This window comes from Dermacentor albipictus, chromosome 3, assembly GCF_038994185.2.
Source record: "Dermacentor albipictus isolate Rhodes 1998 colony chromosome 3, USDA_Dalb.pri_finalv2, whole genome shotgun sequence".
Taxonomy (NCBI): domain Eukaryota; kingdom Metazoa; phylum Arthropoda; class Arachnida; order Ixodida; family Ixodidae; genus Dermacentor; species Dermacentor albipictus.
The window spans coordinates 152,895,022-152,919,817 of record NC_091823.1 but is presented as its reverse complement, the minus strand read 5'-3'; the positions used below and the strand labels follow the sequence as shown (position 1 = coordinate 152,919,817).

General features: G+C 47.3%; 1 protein-coding gene across 12 annotated transcripts in view; it reads right to left on the bottom strand.

Moving 5' to 3' along the window:
* Positions 1–24,796, bottom strand: part of LOC139056990 (uncharacterized) — a 220,371-nt gene that overhangs the window by 59,356 nt on the left and 136,219 nt on the right. For 7 of the 12 annotated variants that reach the window (XM_070534784.1, XM_070534785.1, XM_070534782.1 and 4 more), the window contains 2 exons: positions 6,939–7,042; positions 1,382–1,461 (listed from right to left, as the gene is read on the bottom strand). In XM_070534784.1, coding sequence (XP_070390885.1) covers positions 1,382–1,461; positions 6,939–7,022 — 164 coding nt within the window. In that variant the 5' untranslated portion in view covers positions 7,023–7,042. The remainder of the gene's footprint in view (positions 1–1,381; positions 1,462–6,938; positions 7,043–24,796) is intronic. The other 5 variants (XR_011512493.1, XR_011512492.1, XM_070534781.1 and 2 more) reach the window with 2 other exon arrangements.

Genomic DNA, 24,796 nt, shown 5'->3' with positions numbered 1-24,796 from the left:
AAAGGTGACTTCGCGATCCCCTTGCGGGGACCACTCACTGAGGACGGCACCAAAACTTGGCTGAGATGTTCGCAGCGGCGCATGCTATCCGCGGACTTTGTTATTTCAGCAACCTCGAGGGCTTATTCAGGGCCACTTTAAGACAAAACCAATTATGCCCTATGAAACGAAAAATCCGGCGTCCGTCGTTAAATTTGGATGGTGAGAAAATTAACGTGACCAAGTGATGAATTCACGTTCCCGGCGCTGGACTAGCTGTGGCTCGCACTGCGAAAGCCCACGGGGAACAACCACGTGATCGGCCGTGTTCAGCCTACGTGCTGCACCGAAAGAAAACAGCGGGCCGGCCCACGCGTTTCAGTGAGATCACAGCTGGAACAGGGCGCTCACTTCGTGCTCATGCGACGGGGAGGTGTAAATGCCTCCCGACTCGTGGGTGGCTCATAAAGGTATGACAATTGCGCTCTTCCGTAGTTTCGGTTGTCGAAGTTAAATTGCCCGGAATTCATTATGACGCAGAAAGTAGCAGTGTTAGGTATGCGGATGTCAAACACTGGTTATTCTTGGATGATTGGCTTCAAGTATTGCATTAGAGTCAATAATCTTGACTGTATTCGCCTCGTAACAGTCTCTGGTGAAGATGCACGGCACAATGACCAACAATATTGCTAGGTGTATTTTGGAAAGGGTCCATGTTGTCTATGCCTGACTAATGCAATTATACTTTCATGATTTCGCTTATTCGAAACTCTGCTTATCTAAATGTTTTCCTGTTTTTACAGTTTTGTGTGAACGGGGGTTAACTGTATTTGCTTGAGGTTTTCTTATATGGAATATTATGACTGTACATCGCTAATGTAAACCTAGCCGCACCAGCAGAAGAAGAAACGTAGCTTTCTGCAGCAGTTCAAAGTGTCGTATGTCACTGACAGGGCATTACGGGGTGGCTTGTTATCACGAAATCTGCTTCGCCTCTAGTTCACAGCGGTGCGCGTAAATATTCCAAAATACTTCGTTCATTTATGCCCATGCCCATGTACGCGGGAAGTTTGCATGGGCGCTGTGAGTAAATTGATCACTCAAGTGCAGGAAATTTATGTGAGGGGCGCATTCTTCCCAAGTTAAAAACAAGGCTGTAGAAATTACGCTGTGAGGTTAAAAAAGGCAAGTAAATTTTGCAGCAAGAGAGTAGGAATTACTTGAGAAAATGACTCAGGAGCTAATTATGAGGCAGGAAAATGTAAATTCAGTTATTTTAGCACCAATTCCTAATGCTAAGCTCCATTGGCGCCAACAATCCGTCTAATATAGCGTAAATGACGGTCTTCACAAAACACCGGAGGCCGCAAATTAAAATATTTATGCACACATAAGCACTCACTCGCCCGTGCCGATGTATTCCCCGGTGTAGTGTGCTATTGTACCGAATTCCATCAAAACAAAGTGGTTCAAAAACGGATCCTGTAAATATAGCACAAAGATTTCTTGTAAAGATGTGAATGGGGGCAACACATTTAGAGAATGGACTTAAGAAAACGTTAATTAATTTGAGCACTACGCCGGACCAACTGTTGAAAGATTATGCGACAATAAACGCTGCACAGTAACATACACAGAATCCATAAATAGGAGCTTGAATTATCCATTGTGCTGCCGTTTAGGGCAGGATGTCCACTAGAAAAAATAGTTGTTTAGGAAAAGCACAACAATATTTTTACTCAACTCGTCCAGAACATCTTTGTAGGCAAATTGAATTGTTATTTATAACATGTAAAAATTTCTCAACATAACATTTTTTTTTTTAAATTCGTAACAGATGTGGTTGTGAGGCCGGCATTTAGAACTCAAATTGCGCTCGCCCTCTAATTATTTTTAGCAGTAACATATAAGTGACATGATCTGAGGAAAGAACCGAAACTAATGAGATGGGAGGAAAGCTGAAAGAAAATTGCACAAAAAAAGATGTCTTTTGTTGTCATTCCTGGCCATAAAAATCAAGCCATATCAAACCTTTTTGGACGTTTGTTGCCCAGCCAGATATGTGTGAACTAAGCATGAAAGCATCTTTGAAAACTCTTTATAACAAAAGTAGATATGCTTATTCGCGTACGAAACAGTTGCTGAAAATTGGTTTAGCGAAAGTTTTAAGAAAGTGATCAGCTGCACCAATTCGAATAAATATTATGGAGAGGTAAAATTAATCAGATTCGTAGTTTATAGGCTTCTGGTTCTTGCTTTCTGCATGACTTAGGCAATGGTGCGGCTCATTATTTCACCAGCTTCTTTGAGTCTTTGAGCGATCGGTACTGTAGCGGGATGCCCTCACATTGAAGTGACCAGTAAAGCTGAAGAGAAGTTCTTGTTGTGTAAAGGTCATGTTCTATTCTGACTAGTTTCAACTTATCAAGTGTGTATTTCTTGACATTGCTGAAGTGACTGAGAGCCTCAGATAGAGCAAACTCGAGAATCACTAGGTCCAAGTCGTACCCTTGAAACGCTCGTTAAGGGAAGACATCGCTCGGCGCAGTGCCAAGATTTAAATTTGCTTCCATCCAGTATACAGTTTCATTCCGGAATACTGAACCCTCCTTGTACATCAATAACCAAAGAGCAACGTATTTGTTGAAAGACTGCTATCCCCTGGTTTGTCGTGCATGGTAACTACCGCGGATTGATTTCTGACAAACCTTCCTTTCCCTCGCCTTCGCATCCCAACTTGGTGATACTGTAGCTACTTGTGCAATTGAGCAAGCGACCATGCATATACAAGACACATAAAGACAATCTTGCACTTATATCAGCGTATAAAAAGCCAAGAGGGCGTAAAGAACATGTTTTGAGCGCAGGGTGTCACCAATGTGAGAGCTTTTGCCTATCACATCTGTGATAGGGATAAAATGTTATCAATGATTTTTTGGCTTACCCCTTACTCGACCACTAAATTACCGAAAAAAGACAGAACAGACCAAATGCCAAAAATATTCTTCTTAAAGAAAGAAGGTTGCGTCTTCAACTTGGCGTGTAGCCTTAAAATGACAAGAAAAAAAAACGTGGAGCAATTACATCCTTTAGAATAACTGCTTCCCTCGCGTATTTCTTTGGCCTCAAAGCAATCTTGTCTCATAGTTTCAATATCATGCGTGACCAACTATCGGGCTCTTCGTGTTACACTTCAGCGGAGCAAATACGGAGAATAAGCGATACCCTTTCGGTTCGCTACGCATGATTGCTTAGTTTTTTTTACGGTGTGTATGTGCTCAGTAATGAGTATGCAATGTCTACTCAACATGGTTGATTGCTGAGCAGGAGATTGAGCGGCCACTGATTGCAGCAGAAATGCTACATGCGCAAACCCCAGTAATCCGAGATACATCTTGTAACGTACACCACGTTTTTTTTTCTGTTTCGTGTAAACTTGTGAGCGCAAATGTAAGGAGCCCAAAGCGCGTGCCCAACGCTATGCAGAACTGCATTAACGCGAAATCTTACGACGCGCCGCTTGCTGGCGGAAATGACACCAAGGAAGCGGTCTGCCTGCGCGTTCAATTTCGAAGCGAAATTGTTTGCTTGAAATCAGGCGTGCAATCAGGACAGACGGCAGCGAAAAATCTCACTCTAGCCGCCAGTTGTTCCATTGTTTCCGAAATGACGCAGACGCACAGAACTGTACACTTTATTTTAAAAGTACGCTTCTCTTATATGAGTGTGTTAGTTCAGTACGACGAGTTAAGACAAGCTTTTATGAGTATCTCACATTAGGAAGAGTTGTGTGTATAAAAGGACGAACACAAGAGAACATTAAATAGACGGGAAGAACGCAGTTTTCTTGGCTCATCTTTCTATACGCGCAGCTCTTCCTGACATAGCCATGCACCAAACCGCCCACCAAGAAGCTTTAAAATTTTCTGAGTACATGAAGATTAACAATACAGATCAGTACCGCATGCTGCTATAAAGTTACATTCTCAGTTGGCCCCTGGCGAGTAGATTAGTTTGCGTGAATCAGGGAGGCCTAAACATGCAAGTTGTTCACTTGGCGATTCTCGGATAATTAAAGCGGTGTTAGGAGATTATATTCTTGATTCATTGTCTAACTCAGTTTGCTCAATAAAGGGCACCGATTGAAATACCGTGCTCGAATAAGCAACATTCAACGTTGGACGCCATTTCAATAAGATTACTTCACGGCAAACAGCAAGGGATTATGTGCGAAGCTTCAAGAGGCACGAGAGAAGGCCGCAGGCTAAGCGGTAGTGGAAGAACTGTGATGCTTGACGGAGGAGCTTGCAAACACTGTGACCAACAAGCAGTGAAGCAGCGGCAGAGATGCGGGGTGGCACAGGGAGCGGCAGCCCGGTGAACGTTTCGTTGAGGAGCAGCATACCTCCTTGGGTAAAGTCGCAGGACACTTGACCACATGTGATGGGACGCGCGTACGTACCGCCACTACAGCGCCACTGTTGGTTCATTGTTGGTTCCTTGCTCCAATAAATACGCGAACGTCAAGAAAAAATACGATGGCAGGAGTAAACGGCAAGTGTAACACACAAACACACACACAAACACGCACGCACACACACAGACATAGGGACACACACAAAAATTAAACAAATGCACAGATTTGGCGTGCCATAATAGTGATGTGATTATGAGCTTCAGAAAAGTGACTAGCCAGGCTTGTTGGTACAAACACGTACTTAGCAAACAGCTTAAATAATATGACGCCGAAAAAGCAGGGGGGGGGTGGTACTGCGGAATAATATGTTTAAATGTTGGGTTTTACACGCCAAAACCACTTTCTGATCATGAGGCACGCCGCAGTTGCGGACTCCTGAAATTTGGACCACCTGAGGCTTTTGAACGCGCACCTAAATCTAAGTACAAGTGTCTTTTCGCCCCAAACGAAATGCGGCAGCCGTAGCCGGGATTCGATCGCGCGACTCGTGCTCAGCAGCGCAACACCATAGCCACTGCGCAACCACTGTGGGAATGGAATAATTGAGACCACCCCAGTTTCGTTAACGTGCACCCAATAAACGACACGGGGCGTTACTGAATTTCCTAGCTATCGAAACGCGGCCGCCGTGACCTGGATTCGATCCCATTCCCTTGACCTTAGAAGCGCAACGCCTAATTCATCCCGTCGGGTACACACGCACACACTCACCAACACTACTCGCAGCAGTTGCTTAATGACCGTGGTGTCGGGCTGCTAAGAACTACAGATGGCAGGATCGAATCCCGGCCGCGACGGTCGCATTTCTTTGGGGGCAAAACGCGAGAACAAACGTCTGCTTAGATTTAGGTGCGTGTTAAAGAACGCCGGGTGGTCCAAGTTTCTTCGCAATCTCCCACTACAGCGTGCCTCACAATCAGAGCGTGGTTTTGGCATGCGAAATCCCATAATTTAAAAATAAAACACGCGCCATTCCAAGGCCATTGTGAGAGAACAGATATATCTTTTTTTTTCTGTTCATGAATTAATTAATTTCGAGCATTACTTCAGAAAGCATTCGTTCGATCGTATGAGTTGGGTAGGTATCCTACGCGTAAGTATGTTAGACATTGGAGAAACTTAGCATAAAAACAAGGAATGTGGATTTTCAGGCTACTTGGTTAGTTGCATCAATTGAAATCATATCGCTGGATGGAACGCTCAAGAAAGACGATAGGACATGCGCTAAAGTTTAGGTTTAGGCGAACGTCCTGTCGTCTTTCTTGTCCGTACCACTCCAGAGCTATGCCTTCAATTGATACGACCTAGCATAGCCATTGACTTGGAGCTCTGCAAGCCAGATGTGGAGCGTACATTTTCCTAAATCAATTTTCTTACCACTCAGTGCACGGAACACAATTGCGATAGGCGTCTGACGCCATTCTGTAGAAACGGCGGTGCTCGTATTGCCGTTCTATCAAAGCCTTGTCTTCTGAGGTTCATTGTGTGTCAAATGTTGAAATTTTACAAGATTTAAACCAGCAATAGAGATGACTGCCCAGCACTGTTTACGCGCACCAGCAAAGAAGAACGTTTAAATGGCTACACCCTATTCAACATACAAGGTATAAATAATTGCTGCAAGAAAAATTTAAACTGAGGGGCTTCATCATTCGCTACAAGAAATATGGAACCACAAGAAAACTAAAACAAGGAAAACACAGGGGAAATTTGCGGGATTTTAATAAAACACAATAAATAGTATGATCACCGCAATATGAGTGGGCGAAAAGATGTCCTGTTGCCAGTGACAGCTCAAGCCACACCTCCCACATTGTTTGGGCATTACCAGTTTAACTAAGGTTGCGGCCATCCTTCAGTCAAAGTAAGCAGACTGAGATTTATTTGTCTTCCCGTTCATTTGTAACAAATACCTTGACTCTGGCAGCATCAATGGCTTCAGGCAGCACGAGAGGGTTAACTGGCCAGTTGGCTACTCCTACAGCTCTTGCACCACGGCACGCCTATTGTTTAAAATAATCTGCCGCATGATCGACCACAATCACGAATGGCGTTGGTTAACACAGCCCGGGCCAGATCTATGCTGTGTATACATAGATAAACAAGAACGTGAATGGAGTCGCCATTGAGCTACGGCCGCCATAGCCTAATTGGTAGAGTATCGCGCAGGCAAGGGCGAAGGTGCGAGTTTCGCCCTAACGTGCGGGAAGTAGCGTTTTGTGCTCTAGCATTTCCCTGTTCCTTAAAACTGTACATTTAAATTGAGACAAAATGTCTAAATTCCAAATAGTCTCTTTTTGTGGCTTCAATCACAGCTTGACCAGAGACTGCGCCTCAGTGCAAGCTATGTGTCGCCGGATATTTTCCGTTGGCCCTGGCATTCAGGTCAGTGACCTGCATGACTAATTACTATAAACGGTGGAAGCATCACCTTCACTACCAATATCGACAAAGAGATTCTAGCTTATGCGTTATGACTCACGAGTCCGCTGCTTCTCGGAAATCTTTCTGTGCCACCCTCAACTGCAACGTGTTTCGACAAGTGCACGATGCTGCCCTTGTGCATGGTCTCGAAGTGGAAAACACCTGCGCAAAAGAATTTTTAAATTGAGAATGGACAGGTGTAAATCGAGGTAGATACAGTGAGTCCTAGCTGATATTATCCACGCTACTAATGAGGGAAAAAAATGTGGCGAAATAAACGAACATGAGCCTCATGGTGTTCGGTCGTTTTTAGTCTCTCGCCACGAAGACAAGTTTTGTTTACTATTTATGTGGTGATACAGAAAGTACTTATTTACCTTGTTTGTGATCTCTAAATTATGGGCACATCTTCCGACGGCATAATTGTTATTACCTCTTAAAACAACTTATTTAGTCGTCTACATTGTGTTATGTTCTGCATAAATAGTTTATCCGCTCTCATAGATTACCAAATGCAAACAGTGCAACGTGATTCTGCGCCTACGTGCTGCGACAGAAGTGGCACTTAAGTAAATTGAACAAACAAAGTCCGCTTATTGTCTGAACCATCAAACACGTCGTCACTGCGTTAGGCTGCAACTATTACGAGTATCACGCTGTTCTCAATCTGCGGAAGCCAACACCGAGATCTGGCCACTTATGGCCGGTTGCTGCGTGATGAGAGAAATTGTTTATTTAAGTTGTGAAGTAGTGTGAAATCATGTCTCCAGTATTTACATCGTGTTATGTGCAAATAAAACAAACAGCTACTGCTCCTACGCCCTTTGCCGTGCCGGCGCCTCTCATTACAACCAAAAAAGTTTAATTTCCCATGTGACCTACTGCAATGTCTTGCTGTCAACTATGACGTCATCATATCAGACCCAGTGGAAACCATGACAGCTGACATGCATGCGACACGAACGAACTATTTGTAACCTGCCCGAATTTTTTGTATTCAATGCGATTTTAAGGCTTTTCCAGGAAAACGGATAACTAAAGTCGAATTATTACACAAGCCTACAATAGACGGCGCCCCGCTAGGGCCTCTGCGTTAGCAGGTGCTTCTTGGTTTACGACACCATGGACCCTAGCAGCTGGGGTTTGTATCCTTTGTCCCTAACCGTGTGTGGTCGAGCTGTGTCCAGCAGAACGGATACGGCAGATTGAGCCTGTGCTGAGTACTTAAACCTTTCAAAAGCCTCTTGGTGATGGCGGCACATTCCTTTGGCATTTGGGCACGTAAAACTAGAGCTCAATTTAATGCAACAAACCTGTAAATGCTCAAAGGTACAAGTAAGCCCGCACGATATTTCTTGGTCGTCTTTGTGTCTCAGTGGAAGAACCTGCCGGCGCTGAGACAAATATGAAAGAACTTGAAAAAGAGGGTACCGGCGAAACACAAAGGACGCGCGCACAAGGAAAATGCGCTAGACACGGACTGCTGCGTCCGTCCGAGTCTAACGCTGTTTCCTTGTGTGCGCGTCCTTTGTGTTTCGCTGGTACCCCCTCTTTGAAGTTCATCATGCACCAACTGATCCAAGAGCTTGAGCTATGCACCACATTTTAAATGTTGATTTTTCAATGCTATGCTGGAGTTTTAGCGCAGAGCTACTCAGCGGATGAACAGCCACGTTCGAGCGCAACAATAGAGGTAATGAGGCCTAAAAAGAAAAGCCAGCTCATAGGCTATAGTCACGCACCAAACGACGGCGCTTTCACTATACGACTTCAATGAAATGCACCTGTCTCGATCATACTCGTTAACAGCAGAACGCCGCAGCAGCTGCATTTCCGTCACGGGCGCCGATTACGAAGGGGCCAGGATTGAATTGTTGACCTCATGCTGGGCTCTGTGCGGCACTAGGTGACGGGTTAATTTCCCCGCCGTGGAGTACCACGGCGGGGAAATGAACCCAGAAACTGAAAATGTGAGTGAATTCTGGTGTGAAATGTGAGTGAAATGTGAGTGAATTCTAGTGTGAGCACTAGAAAATGTGAGTGAGGCAGAAACGCTTGCGCGCCTTCCTTTTTTTTGCATGCTTTACGCGCAGAAAAAGGTCACCAGGTGGCTAAAACAAATTTTGACTCCCCCAGTTGACGTGCCTCATCCTCAGACGGTAGCTTTAGATGTAGAAGCGCACAGGGTAATTTATTAGGACGGATGCCTTAAGTGGTTCATTGCAGCGGCTAATACCTCAAATACGCTGCGTCTAGTGAAGTGGTGCAAAAATATCATCGTCAGCAAGGGCTCCTATACCCGTAAGCAAGCAAAGTTCCAACGGCTCATACACCCCGTTAGAAGAGGCTCATACCCCCATACGCAAGCAAACATTCAATGGCTCATACCCTCTTAAGGCAGAGGCTACCAACACCCAGCAAAGTGAAGCGAATAGTGCATGCATCTACTGAAATCACCCATGCAGCTCAACGGACGGAATACGTTTCACTAAAATAAAAGCTCAAACGTAGCATCAAAACCATCCAAAACGAACCAAAACAGCATTGCATACTCACATTGAAGAACGCTTAAGGACAAGTTTGCTTGCCAAGCGAGACACAAGATACTACGTGCGAAGCGGCAGAAGCAAGGCGATTGACCGTCATCGCAGCTTTCCCCTCCTGAAAGGATCATCTTTTGCCGAGGAAAGAAGAAGAAGAACGGAACAACAGTTAAGAGTTTCTGCTAACGTCCCTGTGTTCCACGTCGGGGACATGCACCTCTCATGCCATGGCACCTAGAGCATCGAGGACTCCCCCAAAGGCCCACGTATTCGATGTTGTGGTCCCTACGGAGAATATTCCCGAGACCGTCGTCGACGTGACGGCCTCAATGGTTGTCCTCTGTGAGGTCTACTGCGTTCAGCACATGGGAGGCCTCAATTTTCAAGTCACCGTCAAGAGCATGGCTTGCATGACTCTAATCGTCGATGCTGGCTGCCTTGTCATCGGTGGTAAGTGCTGTCCTGTCGTTCCCGTCAGCCTGCAGGTCACCAACGTAACCAGCCTCGTTTTGCCGTCCTTCGTTCCGAACGAAGTCCTCCTGCAAGCACTATCAGCATACGGCAAGGTTCTATCTGTCAATGCTGGTCTTATGAGGAGACGACGTGGCGAGCTCACGGGCACACGCTTCGTTCGTAAGGAAGTGAGTACTACAACCGCAGTCCCCAATTATCGGCGAGTCTCTGGTCATCGTGTGACGTTTGACCACTACGGCGTGCAACGCGTGTGTCGTCGGTGTGGTTCCAGCGACCACTACCGCGCACAGCGCACCGGAGCGTTATGTGGCTGTTATGGTGTCCATGGCCAGGAAAGCGACGGATCTGACCATCCTTGTCGGGGATGGTCACCCTACGGTTGCGTGCCCTGAGCGGCGTTTATACTCTGGAGTCTTTCCATACTGCTGCTGGAGTCTTTCCACCCTTAGCGCCGGCGTCAGCTGTGGTTGCGACTGCGCGTGACGCATTGTGCAAAGAAACTGCCCTGACACCACATCAACCAGCATCGACAAATGAAAAATAAGAGGCATGCAGCTCGGGAAGTCATAACGTGCCACGTTCGCCGGCCTCCTCTACTGAAAAAGAAAACCGTGACGTGGCGAATCGCAACACGCCATGTTCGCCGGCCTTCTAAGCAGCGTAGGACACGCATGCTGTGGCCCACAGCGCCTCCACTTCGGCTGCTACCGTTAGTCCTCCTGATCACAGCGAGGTTTTAAACACAGACAAAACACCTGATCTTGCGATTACTATGGTCGATACAACCACAAAATCTGATGTGGCTTCATCCGCCTCAGTTACATCGCCTATAACGCCGCATCCGTTACATCTTAATGAGCCCCCGGCTGCCGAAATTTTCGGCGGCGATGAAATCAATCCCGCCGCCCTACCGCTACCGACATCTTCCTTATTAGAGAACAGCTTCAGCCTCGGAATTGATATCAGCGTTGAACTGTTGCAAGCCTGGATGAACTCGACAAGGAAATGGCGGCCGCACGAGACGTGAAGCGTGCCCATGCGTCAGCTTCTGGCTCGGACGGCGGCCCGGATCGCCGTGCCGTGTTGCAGCTGCCCAAAAAACCTCGACCTTTTTTGAGAGTGTCGAAGTGACGTGTGCACTGCATAACCCCCGGACTTATTGCCGGGGCGCCATTTTTTAAACGCACAAGGGTTCCGAAGTCCTGCAAAACAAGCCTAAATTATCAGCGTGGCCCGCGCAAGAAAATTGTGATACACCTTGTTTGCAAGAAACAAATTTTTTCACGATTGGACATGTTCTTACTTTCAAAGGCACTTTTAACCTAGACTGTTTTTTATCATTCGCAACATCAAGCTCTAGTGGAGTTGGTACTACTATTTCAACAGAACTCTCTCGAGCACGGATATTGGCATTTGATTGAGTACTATATTCATTTAGGTTACGAATTTTGTGGATATATGGGCCCTCACAGGCCATTAAGTCCAACAATTTTTTTCGTGTCCTGGACGTGTATTTCCTGGACGTTCGTCACGTAGTGCCTGTTGAGGATTTTTACTGCGTCTCAGACACGCGAGCAGATGTGCAAGGCCCGGGCTAGGGTCGCCCTGAGTGGAAGGCAGGGGAGTTGTGTCACCTCGTCCAGCACTTTTCGTTGTTGGATACAGATCGATCTTTTCATGGTTCTTTAGTGTCCTGGACGTGGCAATGCGGCGTGTCATCAAGCAGGTTAGAGCGTACCTATCTGCCAAGCTATTTAGCTCGGTATGTGACCCGATCTGATGTGATAATATTACCTATATCTCCCGTTTATATTTCCGATCACAGACCAGTTAAACTCTAAATTCGCTTCCCTACTTCCTCATCAGTAAAACATTAGCGCCTAGACATTCGCGTTCTACATGACGCGTGCTAAGGCTCTTGTTTGTGAAGAGTCTTGCACGCCTCTGTTTCTATATCTGAGCCAGTGTCATGTGACGCGTTCAAGGTGCCGCGGCGTCTGCATTGTTCAGTTGAAGGACGTGCACTCAGACAACGTATGCCGGAAGATCTTGCGGATACTGCCACGAAGTTCTGTATTGCATTTCCGGTCAGTCTACTGACACCGTTGATGCGGTCATGGCAGCGTGTGCTACGGAAGCGTTTCCAACGCCTCACCGAAGCGTCGTCTTTGTCAGGTGCTGCTTGGTGATGCAGACGTAATCCGTTTGCACACCCTGAAGTTCTGCGTATCGGAAGAGACTCGCTTTTTAGACAGGCGAATGCATTCGGGTCTGCGGCCCCAAGAGCACGTTCTGTTACGTCGCCTCCCACGCGTGATTGTTCGCTCTTTCTAACGCATTTTGAAAACATGGTACGTACGACTATGCAAATAGATCCTGGCTCTCCAGGATTTCGTGCAATGCCTAGTGGGCTGCCTCAGGTTCCACCTGAGCCAGCTGACTGTCTTTGTGCACGACCATCAGCTGATGAAGTCAAGGCAGCATTATTTTCCATGAAGCGTGGCTTGGCCTCAGGGCCAGACGGGTTACCCTTTGAGTTTTATCTAATGTTCAGGGAAGATATTGGTGCTGCTTTCGTATCTGCTATCAGCCGCTCCTTTCAGAACCTTTAATTTTCGTCTAGTTTTCGCGACGGTCGTATTGTGCTAATAGCTAAGCACGATCCATCAGCAGTTCGTCAAGAGGATTGGAGGTCAATCACGCTTCTCTCAACGCTGACTACAAAACCTTCACAGCTATTGTCACCCTGCGTTTGGGAAGCCCGATGCCTTCTTTATTAGGACACCATTACGCATGCTAAGTCTCTGGCAGAGAAATACACAGTCTTTCGTTCGTTACGCATGACGTAATGACATACACGCTGACCAGGTCAGCACATTTTCTCTTAGTTTCACTAGATCAAGAAAAGCATTCGATCGCGTTGAACATAGCTACACATTAATTGTACTGACCTCGTTTGGCTTTTCGTCAAATTTTGTTGAACATATTAGGGGCCCTAAAACGTAAAACTATTCCAATATGTTTCTATTCCAACCACCAACGAAAGCACTGGCGGTCACCCGCAGGGTTGTGTGAACAGACCAATCAAGCGCTCTCCTCGTTCATAGGAGGTCACTTTTGTTTGCTTGAAAACCGAATAACATTGCCTACACTGAGTGGCTTGTCGTATGTAATTGGCTGACAAGAGGCGAGGAGAACGCTCAAGTGGAGAGGGATTCACTGGGGCAGAGCCCGTGCTCTGAAATTGATAACCGGATGAAGAGGGATGGTGCCGGCGTCTGCGATTGGTCGGCTTTCCCTTACTTAGCTTGTGGTGGCTAGTGGAACATCACGGCGGCATGCAATGCAAGCTTAAGAATGACGCTAAAACTGACCCTCAGCAAAGAAGAGTTGGCAGAACGAAGTGGTAAACGTGCCGAAAAGGCTCGAAAACGTTACACGGCCACGCAAGAAGCTTTATTATACGCAAATGCACCCATGCTCTCCGGCAGGTGCGAGTGGCCAGCGTCTCAGCGATCGGCGGCAGCCATCTTTTATTCCTTTCGGAACGGGGCAGCCTGCGGGTATTCCGGAGAAAAGTTTTCTTCGGCATATTAATGCATCTTTATCGCGTGCACGTCACTTAGACGCGGTGAGTTTGTGCGGTTTTGTGACGTCGCGTGACAGGCAGCTGAAGTGGGTGCAGCCCGAAAACTTTTTACCAATAGCCGTGGGCTAATGGCGAAAAAGGGTTGAATCAGAAAGAACTGTTTTTTTTGTCAAATCATGCATAATCAGTGTGTACACATCATATGAGTTGGGGAGATATCGCGGTTTTCGTGACGCCGCGTGACAGATAGGTGAAGTGGGCGAGGTCGAAAAAAGTTTTTGACCAATCGTGGAAGGCTGATTGCAGAATTGGAATAGAAAAGTTTGGAATAGTTTTACGTTATAGCGCCATGGGAATGCCTATTGAAATATCCGGAGTACATTGTTCCTTGATGGTCGTGAAAGTGCACCAGTTGCCGTTAATTGTGGTGTTCGTGCAGGGTTCGCTCTATCCCCAGTACTATTTCTGCTCAGCCTTGAGCCATTTCTGCGCTCAGTAGTGAGAGACCCTTACGTATGCGGTCACCCACTGCCTTGCAGCGGTGTTGTGAAGGTGACAGCCTTCGCTGGTGACATCACATGATATCTCAGGAATGAAGGTAGCTTAACCCGTAGCTTTCCAATTTTCATTGATTACGGAGGTATTTCAGGTGCGGCACTACATTTTTCAAAATGTAGTTAATTGTTCATTGGTTCACCGCAGACACACCTAAGTCCTTTTTCGGTTTTGAAAAGAGCCGTTCTCTTGGTATTTTAGGCCTTGATTATACCTGTGATGGCATATCAGACTCTGTGCGGCTCTCAATTCTTGCCGTTCTAACGCGAAATATCCAAGAATTTCAAGGGTATGATTTACTCTATTGGAAAGAAGGTACATAGCACAGTCTGCATTTTGCGGCCGCGCGTTGCAGGTTTCTCATCATGTACAGTGTTGTGCCATTACCACAAGCCCGGATTCCGAATCTACAAGATGCAGAAATGATCCTGCGAACGCCCTTTGGACGAACCCGGGGATGCGCCGAAAGGCACAGCGCCCTAATTCTCCCTGGACAAGTCAAGATGCTGAGCCGTCTGGCAGCGTTGTCCTGCGGAGAAGCATCGGCGAGCGACATGTCCAAACATGCAACCAAGTGCCAGACAGCCCGACGCCGTACCTCCTTTTGCCTGGAGGTCACCGCGCGCGGCAGCTTTGAACTGGGTGGCCAGTGCGGTCGCTGGTTGGACCTCTCGGACGACCGTGGAGTGCTGGCTTTGTATTGGGCCGTTTGAGTGACAATGTTTTCTCGGGCATTATAAGGCCTGACGCGGCCGCCTGGAATACCGGATGCGCCGACCCACCGGGAGCAGAGTGCCGCACTCGAGTGGAGTGAGATGTGTCACGCGTTTTCGCCGGACGTCGCCGCGCCGGAACAGTCGCGTTTGTTGTGAGCTCTCGGCCACAGTGCCGATCCCATCTTGTCCTGTATGACCTGTATATAATGTATAAAGTCCCTTTCGTTATTGTCACCGACGCGCTACTCGGAGTCTTCGCTATGAACGCGCTGTCACGAAACGGGTGACGAGCGCTACGGAGCCACCTCAAAGTCGTGGTGGTGGTGCAAAGTCGTAACAGTGGTGGCAGCGGTGGGATTGACCGGCATCGGCTACCTCGGCGCGGTGAGTGCCTGAAGTTTACCTCAAACACCAGACTTTCTCTGACACAGGTTATAGTAGCTTAGGGAAGGATTTGGTGTTGCATTGGGTTAACCTTGTGTAATTCAAGCCTAGTGAGAGTGTTCTGAAAACGAGGGGATGCTGTGGGGGTAAACAGGGCAGTGTGTGAAATACTTGCGGATGTCTTACTAGTAGCGTTATAGTAGCGTACGGCACGTATATTCAGAAAGGGTAAACAGCAGGAGGACAGTGTGAAGGATACAGAAGTACAAGGTCAAGGAACTTCTCCAAATTTGTGAGGAGTTGGGCATTGAGTTGGGCTCTACCAAAAGAAAGAATGCGATGCTTGAGGTCATGAGGACTGGGGACGTAATGGCTGAGGAAGCCGAAGAGGCCTGGGAAGAGGCGAGGAGGAAAAGAGAGAGAAGGAACGCTGTGAGGTGGAAAGGAAAGAAAAGGAACGTCGGGAGTGGCGGGCAGAAAAGGAACGTCGCGAGGAGAAATGAGGGAGAAGGAACGTTATGAGGAGGAAAGGAAAGAAAAGGAACTTCGGGAGTGGCAGGCAGAGAGGGAACGTCGCGAGCACGAGCTTAAAATGAAAGAGTTGGAGACCCGAAATAGCTCGCCGGTGCCTAGTCTCACTTCTAACGTACCCAGAATTCGCGATCAACCTCCCCCCTTTGTCGTCGGAGAGGATATGGCCAAATACCTCTTGAAGTTTGAGCACGTGTGCGAACGGAATAGCATTGAGCGCTCTCTCTGGGCACAGAATCTGTTAGCCTTGCTTCCTGGGGAGGCATCAGACGTAATAACTTGCTTATCTAAAGAGGCGTTTGAGAGCTACAGTTATGTGAAGGAAGCGCTACTGTGGAAGTACAAATTGTTGCCTGAAGCTTTCCGGCAGAGGTTCCCGTATGCAAAAGAGGGCAGGGAGTCGAATGTTGACTTCGCGTTTCGTCGAAAAGCCGACCTGGTGGAATGGCTGAAGGGCGAAGAGGTTTACGACGACCGCGACGAAATTGTTGAATGCATCGCGTTGGAGCAGTTCTACCGTTGCATTGATGAGGAGGTCAGGCTCTGGCTGCAAGATAGGCTAAAGGAGTTTAAGCTAAACAAGGCAGCAGAGTTAGCGGAAGAGTATTACACCCGCCGCAGCTTGCACAGCAAGGCAGTGCGCGTAGAAAGAGCAGATAGGAGAGATGGGTTTTCCGGGGAGCCCGACAAACGGAAGGAAATCAAGCGTCGCGAGTTTCGGAAAGGCGAGTCCCTTACCAAAGAAACTGTAAGGGAAGGACAAAATGCATTTCAGAATGATAGCGATGGTCCAAAACCGCGAAACGATAAAACGCATTCTTTTGAAAAACGGAAACCATTAACCTGCTACAATTGCAAAAAGCAAGGGCACATCGCTGCGAACTGCCAAGAGAAAATTGCTTTTGCAACAATACAGTAAACGCACAAGAACATACGACTATTGCAGCCCTATGTGCAGGAACCTAAGGTAAACGGTAAGAAGTGCCGAGCACTTTGGGACTCTGCAGCAACTATGGACGTTGTCCACCCGTCTTTCGTCTCCTCGAGTGATTTTACGGGAGAGTGCGCTAGGATACGGCAAGTGGCGAGGAGGAGAGTGTCTGTTTACCGATCGCAATGGTTATCATTGAAGGAGAGTTTGGGAAACTTAACACAGAAGCCGCTGTGTCTGCTGCCCTCCCGGAGCACTTTCCCTACCTCTTCTCAAATAGCTCGAGCAGCTGCTGAAGGATCAGGACAAATTATTCTTTGCCTACGTGGCGTACATGGCACTCACTCTATCCAAATCGCGCCCGCTGTCGAGGGAACTTGACTTTGCGTCAGTGAGCGAACAGCGGCGCCGCACACGGACCGATCAAGGTCACTTGAGTGGCGAGCGGCCACGGGAGAGGCAGAGTTCCTAGGCTGGCCTGGGCGAACGGGTCCTGGAAATGAGTGGGAGTGACACGGGCAGTGCTAGCCGCGATATGGACGCCACGCCCCAGTTAGGCGACGCGGGCTCCACACTCGCTCCGGTTTCCACCAGCCGGCAGGAGCTGGCTGCAGTTGAAAGAGAAACTCGGATTCGCGAGCAGCAGGAAGACTCTTCACTAGCCGATCTGAAGAAGAGCGTCAAACGGGGAGTGAAAAAAAAGACGGTTTAATTTTACGAGGAATCTGGCTCATTGTACCGCCGCTACACGGATAAGCAGGGTCGCAAATATAAGCAGCTTCTGATTCCTCGAAAATATCATCGGAAAAAAATGAATGACCTCATTTGCTTCCTCAGTAGTATGTTTTCGGTCCAAGTGATTTCAGGGGGACCATTCTATTTGTCATTATTATGGCTGATTATAAATTGCTCCTGATATTTTGGTGTGTTGTTAATTTGAAAACGGGTTGTTTGAGCCTTGTGTACCAGATCGTACACCTGCCTCTTGTTGCAGCGGAAGCAAAAAGAGGGATAGCAATTTAGTTAGGTTGATTTGGATTATGGGCTTGTCTGGTGTTTGACGGCAAACAGAGGGAACTTGTTCGTGTTGGGTGTTCCCTTTTGCCGGTCGGTTTTGCAAGCTGCAGAACGACCAACAGGGACCAGTGGCGAGAAGCAAGGGCTTAGGAACGACCCGAGCGGAGCTAGTCGATGTGCCGTGGCGACAACGCGGTGAGCAGAGCTCCTGTCCTGGCGAGTGGGACCTGGGCACAGAAGTTACTTGGCATCCAGACACTGGACATGAACTTGGACGAGCCTGCCGAACGTGCGCGCCTGGCATCCGAGGCACGTGGAGGCAGCTCGTCTTCCCGGCGCCTTATCTGATGGAAGGTATGCTGTTGAGATATTTCCACAAGCCTGGATTCCGAATCTACAAGATGCAGAATTTATCCTGCGAACGGCCTTTTGACAAACCCGGGGCTGCGCCGAAAGGCACAGCGCCCTAATTCTCCCTGGACAAGTCAAGATGCTGAGCTGTCAGGCAGTGGTGTCCTGCGGAGAAGCATCGGCGAGCGGCATGCCCAAACGTGCAGCCAAGTGCCAGACAGCCCGGAGCCATACCTCCTTTTGCCTGAAGGTCACCGCGCGCGCCAGCTTTGAACCGGGTGGCCAGTGCGGTCGCTGGTTGGACCTCTCGGACGACAGTCGAGTGCTGGCTTTGTATTGGGCCGTTTGAGTGACAATGGTTTCTCGGGGCATTATAAGGCTTGACGCGGCCGTCTGAAAAACCGGATCCGGCGACCCAACGGGAGCAGTGCCGCTCTCGAGTGGAGTGAGATGTGTCACGCGTTTTCGCCGGACGTCGCCGTGCGGGAACAGTCGCGTTTGCTCTGAGCTCTCGGCCCCAGTGGCGATCCGACCTTGTCCTGTTTAATAGCCTGTATATAATGTACAAAGTCCCTTTCGTTATTCTCACCGACGCCTGACTCGGAGTCTTCGCTACCAACGCTCTGTCACGAAACGGGTGACGAGCGCTACGGGACCACCTCAAAGTCGTAATAGTGGTGGCAGCGGTGCAAAGTCGTAACAACAGCCACCATTACGGGCTACTAGGTCCTTGCAGTCCTTTCTCGGTTCCTTCTTCTGGTCGAGCCGTACAGCACTTGTCTGTCGCGTGGCGCCTGGGCTGCCACACTCTCGCAGTGGGTTCGCGTTCCCATCAGTGTCTGTCCTCTTCCGGCTGCTTTCTCTGCGATTTCTGCTCCTCCTGTTACAGCGTGATCAGTGTCCTACGCGTGAACTCGATTGCTATTGTCTTGGCGCAAAAATTCATTGCAGGTTACCGGGGTGCACTTAAATCGCGGACCGAAAGTTTCAAAGGTACCTACACTTTAATGTACGGCCGTGGCATTTTATCGCCACATACAACAGGTATGTCCTAATGTAGAAGTTCTCGAAACCCGTGTAGTAGACGCTATGGCAGCCTTACTGCTTCGTCTAGTTCGCCGAACGTGCCTCGCATATTCCAATAATGTGTCATGCGATGCGATAACGCCGTCATTTCTGCCTGGCCACCCAAGCGACTTCATGTGGCGTCTAGGGTGGCGAGAGATTCCAACTTGTGACAGGCTAGAGTGGAGGGGCTTTGTCCCATCTTCACATGCGCTACTGCACTGCGTCATTGCAGGGATATTCGGGAAGGCCGTCTATACTGGTTTCCGTGGCCTTGAAGTTAACCACTTTATTACACCTGGTCGCTGCTAACGTGGCGGCTTCGGGCGACATTAATTGCTGCGGGGGCATTTTGTCTATGGCGTAACCGGTGCGAGGCAGTTGCCGTGGGACATCGTTGCCGCGCTTTGTTTCCACTTATGGCGAGGCTTTACTCTGAGCAACTGTCGTTTCTGCCAGAGGAGTTGTTCTTCCTTGGAGAAGAAGAGTTGCTTCGACAGTGGTCATGCTGTTTCCTGTCCGTGGCTCATGGACGCGAATGGCTTAATTTTCGACCAACCTGGTTCTTTTAGCCAGGCCATCAGATGTATTGATTTAATGCACATAGAATGTAGGTGCCTGTGATTTCTGTGTGTTTGTGCTCTCGTATACATGACCATTTTTGTATACACACATCTCGTGCAAAATTGTTTAAAGTGTTCTGTCACATCATGATTGTACGTAACCATTGTGCACACTGTACATATGCAACATCTTTTGTACATGTGACATTTAGTTTATGTGCAACTGTGCTTTTCCGTGGGTATATGTGTTATAGTTTGGTGAGTGAGGACTTGGACATTACTTTGAAAACGTACCGTGTTTCGTGTTTTATATGTTATCGTCCTGGCGGAATTGTGCCGGGATTGTAACTCAGTGTTCATATCGTCTCTTGTCGAAACAAACTTATTCTAAACACAGAAGGGAAACGACGTTGGCGCGTGTCCGACTCCACTATACGAATGTGCAAGGGCCAACCAAGGGTCGAAATAAAGCCGAAGTACCTGAATTGCGAAGGCAGCAAGGCCACGATGCAAAACGGCAACGTTGAGTGGAGGACAAAACTCGCAGACGACGGCTTTCTGAACATTTACTTCAAACTGAGGCTTGTTATGTCTTACCTCAGGAAGGAGAATAAAACACAGATATAAATGGGGACGGCGCTGCGTGTCTTTTCTGGACTTGAATAGTGCAGTCGGCGAACAGCCAGGTTTTAGACAAATCAGACTTAAGCAGAGGACTGCAGAAAAAAATCTTTCTATTCCGTCGACAGGACTTCAGTGTGGAAGCGCAATCTCACGTATTCAAGAAGTGCACTGTGTTGTGACCGCATATTCTAAGGCTGACGCTAATACCCGGCTCAGACATCCCACTTCTCTGCCGTATTCAGAAGTGGAAGAATGTATCACTACCTGCACCCACCACCGAAGCGACCTGCCACAGTGGCCACGTATATGCGACAGGCCGCCACGGAGACTCACGGAATGAGCAACGCTGTTGACGTCACCCATGATATCACTGAGCTGTCACAACAGCTGAAAGCTATGGCCAACTGTTTATTTAAGACATTGGTGTTCTAATACAACTTCTGCTGAGACAACAGCTCTCGAATTCAATGGTTTCCAAGAAAACCATACGTTCCGGATACGAACCGTTGATTCCTTAGGCCAACATTATGCTTGGAATGAAAACGTCTGAAGATTGTTTGCTGAAAGATTCTACGGTATGCCTCCAAAGCCTGGCAAGGGTACTCCTGGAAGCACAAAACCATGTGGCCCAGTCGGCCAGCTGAGCTTCGCAGTGACAAAATCCCGCGAATGACTTGATGATGCATGGCGAAATGTGTCTGTTCGCCAACAAATACGAAAAATAACATTTTTTACTTTTCGTTATCGACATAAAATTTGTGCTAATTATTTAACTACTTTCATTCTCAGGGAAAAAAAAACTGCGTAGTCATGTCTATGGTAAAGTTGACATTAAGCGGCTTCAACCCCATGGCGGTTGCATCATTACCAACTTCCGTGAGCTCGTAGTCATCGTAATAGGCTAGAATCGGCAGTGATTCTACGAGGCTGGTGAGCGGGAAAAAAAAGGTGAAACTTGCAGCAGGCCTCAGGAATATAAAAATACTTTTTGTCTAGTATCATCAAGAGGTGTGTTTTAATTTCAAAGTCGATAAAAATTTTTCAAAATATGAACACAGGCCAGTAAAAAAGCTGGCATTTTGAGAAAGGTGAAATCGCTTGAAATCTTAGCACAGTGCTAAACTTGTCAACTTAGTGACAAAGAACTATATTGTTGACAGGGCGGCCAACTTTCGGGACGAGTTAATTGACAGTAGAAGGAGTTTGGCTAAAACTCAGAGTTGCGAAATAAGGTGCGAATGCCGATAGAAAGTGAACAGAGACGCAGACAGCCCTGTGGCCGACGCCAGGGTTCGGCAACTGTCGCGCGATTGCCTATATAGGCGAGATACGTGGCTGCCAGTCATAGCAGGGTGAGTCGGGGCTAAAATGTCACACCCTAACTCTGGCAAATGACATAACATAATTCCATGGTGCCATTCTTCGATGACTGCACGGAGAACAATGTTCGCGCATTCACTGTGCGAACAATTTGTATTGTGTGTCCCCTATCACATTCTTCAAGTGGCCAACATTCCTTACTGATGCCCTTGAAGGTCGCACAACTATTGAACACAAATAAGTGTTAGGAGTTATTCACGATGTCTTTCCGTATGTGGATAGCCTTTTTGGCTGTCATATCTGCTATTGAAGAGTGCGGATATAGTATAAATGATATAGGTATAGCATGACAAGGTACAGCACGAAAGACGATTAGGAGAACTGACAAATCCTGCATGTATACTGGTCAAGCTCCTCGCAAACGCGTAGCATTTGCGAGGAGCTTGACTGAGGAGCAAGTATTTTGACAACTACAAGTAATGGGTACATCCTAGCCAAACATATGCCCGGCCTAATGGCCAGTACATGTGACGTAGTATGACGTACTACCAGTGAACAGCGACGAGCACGGACCAACAGCGCGCTGGCCTTGCTTGTTGACGTAGGTCCAACGCCGCTTCAAAGGGCGCGGCCTAGTGCTCATTGAAGCTTCCCATTTTCTGTTTCGTGTGCTCTGACAGCCCAAGTTCCTCATGCAACAGTTCCGCAGGTATTCGGACGCTGCCAGAGAACTTCGCCAACTTGCGCGCAAGAAGTCCCAAGATCTCTGGATTTCAAGTGGCTTCAATTGCAGATTACGTCAACTGGACCCCACGCTACGGCTACAACTACCATCTAGCCTTTCCCGCGGCGAAGCAACCTTGTGTCGCTTGTGGCTGGGAGTGGCGTTTACGAACGCATATTCCTACCGTATGGGAATGGCCGAGAGCCCGATGTGCGACTCCTGTGGGTGTGAGGAGACCATCGAGCACCTATTGTGTACCTGCCCTCGCTACGATGTCCAACGCCTCTCTCTGCGGGCAACTTTACGCAGACTGGACTCGAGACCTTTCACCGAGTCAAAGATACTCGGACCGTGGCCACACCCGTCACTGGCTCGAAAAGCGATTCGTGCACTAGTGCAGTACTTGAAGTGCACGGGCTTAACAGACCGTTTATAGTGTCCTTGTGTTTGGTGTCCTTCCCACACGTACTCAGTGTTTACTCTCTCCCTTTCTTCCGCTTTCTATTCCCCTTTCCCCCACCCCAAGTGTAGGGTAGCAAACCGGATGCTGTTCTGGTTGACCTCCCTGCCTTTCTTACCCTTGTTTTCTCTCTCTCTCTCTCCGCAGGTAATAATATTTGCTCACATCAAAAGTTGATATGGCTTGTGCGGAGAGTTTGCTTCAATTTGTCAATTGCGATAAGGCTGCTAAAACAAAAGTTGAAAGGTTAATGCATATATTGTTTTTAATTAGTGCATACTTGCTGCATATCACCTTCACATTGTGGTCGCCACAACTGACGACATGTCCTTGAAGGCTGTGGCCTTTCATTTGAAAACGGCCATTTTTATAGCGAAGCACTCTAGGGCTGTTATCCAGGGATTTCTTCGCGGCGTAATATCGTCCGTAAACTATCATCAATGGCTCATACGCGCAATGCAATGGCTCATACCTGCTTAACGCCGAGGCCACAAGCACTCACCAAACTGAACCGAACAGTGACTACATTCCTTGCACTTACGCATACAACAAACCGGCCAACACACATTTCAAGAAAGAACCAGCTCAATACAAGCATCCAAACCAGATAATTGATGATAAGGCGCTCCTGCACCTGCGTGCAATGCGCAGCATGCAGCCAACCCCACATCCGTTTCCCCGTAAATATTTGTGTTAGACTAGCTGCCGTGGTGACGGCAGCTTGTAACGTCGGGAGTGACGACCCTAGGCTTTCTTACAAAATATAACGAACCTATGAGCTCATTGCAATGCTGTTCCAGCACTGCTATGGTTGGCAGCGTGCTGTCAGAATCACCATTATTCCTATTACTAGCATTACTCTAAGGTAGCATTACTGCTATTACTCTAAAGCTATAAACCATCGCACAACCATCAGCAGTCGCAATTGTGGTTTTCAACTGGTTCAGAATCAGAATCAGAATCAAAAATTTATTATTAGAAGTTGGGTCACAGTTACAAGTACTTAGTATGCAGAAGGAGGTCCCATAGTCAATGACTGTATCGTAACCTCCTGTACAAGAACCGTTATTGTAGTCAACATATAAAAGCAACAACAGCGTATAATAAGGAAGTATACAAGCAACAAGAAAAGAACTGTTACAGAACAAAATACATGATTGATTACAAAAAATAACAAGGTTTAGCATATTTCATGGTAGCAGCAAAATTTTGCGCGAGCAAAATACCAGCAGTGTATTTACAACAACAAAAGAAAAAAAAGAGGAAAAAGAAAAAGAGAAGAAAAAAGCGAACAATGACCGACTACTGTAATCCTTGTCGTTATTCTGCCAATAAAAAATGCATTTCTAGTTCTCTTTTAAAATGTGATAAAGATCTTGTGTTTTTTTTGTGAAAGGAAGCGTGTTACATATTGATATGGAAGAGAATTCTACAGTCTCTTTACAATAGCTGGTGCGGATTCTTGGTAAAAGAAAATTGTTCTTCAACGCAAATCTGGTGGTACGATGAATCATCAGGTTAGAAAGCGAAAATGAGATCGTTGGTAGCTCATTATTCACAAAACTGTAGAAAAAGATACCTAGGTTGTATTTAGTGAGTCCAGATATGGTAAGTATGTTATTCTTATGTAGTAGGGAAGTGGCATTAGAAAAGCGTGGGCTCTAAGTAATTATTCTTATGGCTCGGTTCTGAACTGTCTGGAGAGATGCAGTATGAGTATTAGAGCTGTTTCCCCAACACATTATGCCATAAGTAATGTGAGAGTGGACAAAAGAGTGGTAAGTGAGAGTAGTGTGGCACGTGAGAAGTAAGCGCGTGTTTTAATTAAGACGCGTATACCATAAGCTATTTTCTTTTTTATGTGAGCAATATGATTGTGATATTTCAAACTACAATCAAGTAGAATACCAAGAAAAGATGAACATGAACTTGGAGGAAGGCGGTCAGAACCGGAAGTGATAGGTGGAATGGATGGCATGTTTCGCTGATGAGAAGAGAATACAACAAATTTAGTCTTAGTTGCATTAATAGATAGTACGTTAACATTACACCACCTCAGGTTATTTTCT